This window comes from Diaphorina citri, unplaced genomic scaffold (assembly GCF_000475195.1).
Source record: "Diaphorina citri unplaced genomic scaffold, Diaci psyllid genome assembly version 1.1 scaffold7013, whole genome shotgun sequence".
Lineage (NCBI taxonomy): Eukaryota > Metazoa > Arthropoda > Insecta > Hemiptera > Psyllidae > Diaphorina > Diaphorina citri.
The window spans coordinates 1-3,948 of NW_007384389.1; the positions used below are offsets into that span (position 1 = coordinate 1).

Below are 3,948 nucleotides of genomic sequence, written 5' to 3' on the forward strand. Positions count from 1 at the left end.
TACTTGCCGTTCTAATGAAAGAGTTCAAAGAGTTGTGACGTCAGATTATAAGAAATTCTCAGAAACGTATGCGCACAAACAGATTACACAAGTGTTGCCTGCAAAGGGAGCGTATGCCGTGACGTCAGTAAATAAGATTTACCGGTATTTTTTATTTCGATTTATCTCTGGATCTAGAAGTCGTAGAAGAAAAAGAAAACTTCCCTAATTCCTCATTTTTTTTCTGCTCTTTGACTGTGAAACCTCATCTAAGTCAGCGCAACTGGTTTATTAATTTATAGTTCTTAGATAGCACACTTACCATTAGATTGTTTATATTCCGAGCTGAGTGTATAGGATCTATGTCTCGGATGAGTTGTAGGAGAATGAGTCAACTCATGTATATCAAAACTATCAGTTAGATTCAAATGAGTTGCTGTCATTGTTTAGTTCATAGATAGCACACTTACCATTAGATTGTTTATATTCCGAGCTGAGTGTATAGGATCTATGTCTCGGATGAGTTGTAGGAGAATGAGTCAACTCATGTATATCAGCCGAGTCGAAACTATCAGTTAGATTCAAATGAGAGGAGTCACCAGCCGTCAGTGTTCCGTTTGATCCTGAAACAGAAATGATTGAAAAAGAGGGTTTAACGGGAATTTTGCGGGGCTAAAAACTGGTTTTACGGGTAATTTCCATAGGGTAATGGGACAGTTTGAAATTAGGGGTCGAGTGGATTGGAACACATCACATGCCTTCATGCACACTCCATTTGTCAAGGGTCTAGGTTTTCCTTGCCCTTGGGATCAATTTAATTTGAAGAAACCATTCAGCTACTAAATTGTCTTCACGAGGCTGAGTGCACCCCGAACTCCAAACACAGAGCCGAACTTCGCCCCCACCGGGAATCGAACCCGGGACCTCCGGCCTGCAAGCCTAGTGTGATACCCACTCGGCAACAGAGGTTCTGCATAAAAAAGCACTCCTCTTTTTCTTTTTCTTCGCCTTTTCCCGACGGGGTTGGCGTTTTTCGTCAGCCCTCAATCAACCCTAACTAGGGTGATTGCTTTGGACTGACATTTGGTTTTGGCTACAAATTTTACGCTTGAATGACCTTCGCACTCAACCCTTTGCTAATTCCTTAGCAAGGAAAATTTCAGGCTGGTATTCTCCCTGTTTAAAGTCCCCCAGCCAGACTTTATTAAAATATAGGTACACATGCTGATTACCCTTCCTTTGATTTCTTACCTTTAATCCGTATATTAACCACATCCAATAGATTACTTGATTCTATATGTATACTAGGTACATCCAAATATTGAATCACTGGTTTTCGATCCCGCTCGATCACTGTACTTTGTGACACGCTATCTCCCTCTCTGTCTGACTCTAGGGATTGCTGAATGGTAGGTATGATAGGCAATTGCTCCTGAGGCGTAGGGTCTTGTAAGGATTGTATCGTAGGTATGATAAGAATTTGGTCCTCTTTGTCCTCAGACGAAAGGTCTTGTGCAGATTGTATCGTAGGTATGACAGGCAATTGGTCCACAGATGTAGGGTCTTGTACTGTAGGTATGCTAGAGCTTTCATTAGATGATTCTGGGGCTTTCTCTTCAATGCTTAGGACGCTGTCTTTCCCTGGAATTGGTCCTGGAATAAATTAGAATTTTTTAGCGTTTTTCGAGAAGATGTGTGTTTCACCGCCGTAGTAATGAAACAAACACTAAATTAGACGCATGTGGTCTGTGTCGTAGCATGCCCATCCCCTAGTATGTCTCTCATTAGATGGACGATAAGAGACACTATACTTATTAAGAATAATAAGGCCTCTTAGAGTACCCTTAATGGCCGAGTGGGTATCACACTAGGCTTGCACTCCGGAGGTCCCAAGTTCGATTCCCGGAGGGGTCGAAGTTTTTTTTCGGCTCTGTGTTTAGAGTCTGGGGTGCACTCAGCCTCGTGAGGACAATCAGCTAGTTTATTCGAGTAGCGACTAGTGGCGGCATTAACAAGTAAAATAACAACATTTGTTCATTTTTCGTTATTATTTTTATGGAATTTTCCATTTATTTTTTGTTGGTATTCGTGATTGAAATATGGAAACTCATTGTAAAGGAGGCACTTGGTTATGCTGTGATACCCACAAGAGTTGCGAAAAAGCTCTCTGGTTTACCAGAAATAATTCAGGATTTGATAGTTGATACTTACTGGCAGTGGAAGAACAAGGAAGACTGGCATCTCTATCTAGTACTGCAGTGACTATATCATCATCTTCATCTTCTTCATTATCATGTCGTTATTTGTGTTGGTGTTCGTGATTGAAATATGGAAACTCATTGTAAAGGAGGCACTTAGTTATGCTGTGACACCCACAAGAGTGGCGAAAAAGCTCTCTGGTTTACCAGAAATAATTCAGGATTTGATAGTTGATACTTACTGGCAGTGGAAGAACAAGGAAGACTGGCATCTCTATCTAGTACTGCAGTGACTATATCATCATCATCATCTTCATTATCATGTCGTACCAGATGCATATGACGACATTTGATAGAGCGACGAGCTATATCATTGCCTAACAACCAGGAGGAGAGAGAAAACAGTCAATTTATAGATGAACTTTTATAAGCCCAAGCCAGTGAGCCACACAGCAATAACACATTGAATGCACTAGTTTTCAATGAATTTTCAAAGTTAGCATCCGACTGCTTGGTCCGATTTTGATGAAATTTGGTACGTGAGTTCCTTAAATCTGATGATGGGCAGGGTTTTGCCTGGTTTGATGGAAGAGCCAGGATCTTGAGATATGTTAGATATACTTACCGGATACATTTATAGATGTACTTTTATAAATCCAAGCCAGCCACACGGCGATAGCACATTAAATGCACTAGTTTTCAATGAATTTTCAAAGTTAGCATCCGACTGCTTGGTCCGATTTTGATGAAATTTGGTACGTGAGTTCCTTAAATCTTAAATCAAGGCACATCGATCCTTGAAATTTGGGGTCCCTGAACTGAGCGGGTCCTTCTTTGGTCTGCCAAAATTTTGCTTCTGATAGATGAATCATCAACTCATCATCCTAAATCCTCGTGTTCTTTATGTAAAAATACTTTGTTCAAAAGGTCCAAACTAAAGAGTCTGAGAAGGTCCACAGTTGACAGAACTACTAATAAATACTTCCGGATAAGAATTTGACATTGGAACGCATCATGCTTATTAGACCTGATAGTCAATTCCCAGCATTTGATACCAACCAACCAACCAACTGGTAAATACTTCTTACCTTCTACAAAGTGTGCAATGCTACAAGGTCGTCCTCCGCTGCTGCTCTGCGAGGTTCCATTACCATTTCCATTCCCATCATGCAGGAAGTTTAACTCTCGCCGGAAATCATCATCTGATATATCTTCCGGAGAAGTGGATATGAGATTGGAGGCGTCGAATTCAATGTCCGGATTATCCAGTTCCGGATAGGAAACTGTGGTGTGATCCGAGGATACTTTACGAGACATAGGATGGACACCTTCTGAGTGTCTGGAAATAGAATCAGGATGGAGATGAATGATTGAGGGAAATGAGTTTCGAGTTTTTCTACTCTACCATATTTGTTTAGTTTGTTTGTTAATGTCAGTTTGTCTATGTGTTTGTTTCAATATAAATCTCGGATAGTTTGTCCGATTTTAATTAAATCTGGCATAAATGCCCAACACATGAGGGACATTTGGACCCAGAAATTTCAACTAAATTTAAACCAACAATGGGTTTTTGTAGGCCTTCTAAGCACGGCTGTATCCAGGATTTTGTCGAAGGAGGTGGATGCTCCAATTTTCATCTAGCCTACAGTAAAGGAGAACTAGGTTTGGATAAGTCCTTCTATGGGGACAGAGTGACAGACGACACCGAAGCGAATACAATAGTTCGTCCCTTATACCTTTTTATTACTATTGTAATAATAAAGGAAGGACG

General features: G+C 40.6%; 1 protein-coding gene across 1 annotated transcript; it reads right to left on the bottom strand.

Moving 5' to 3' along the window:
• Positions 1-355: 355 nt before the first annotated feature.
• On the bottom strand, positions 356-3,512 carry LOC108254026. The gene is made up of 4 exons (XM_017448960.2): positions 3,266-3,512; positions 2,420-2,554; positions 1,231-1,632; positions 356-602 (listed from the first exon to the last, which is right to left on the bottom strand). Exons 1-4 carry the CDS (start codon positions 3,492-3,494, stop codon positions 394-396), a joined length of 975 nt encoding a protein of 324 aa, XP_017304449.2. The 5' UTR covers positions 3,495-3,512; the 3' UTR covers positions 356-393.
• Between the last annotated feature and the right edge of the window lie 436 nt (positions 3,513-3,948).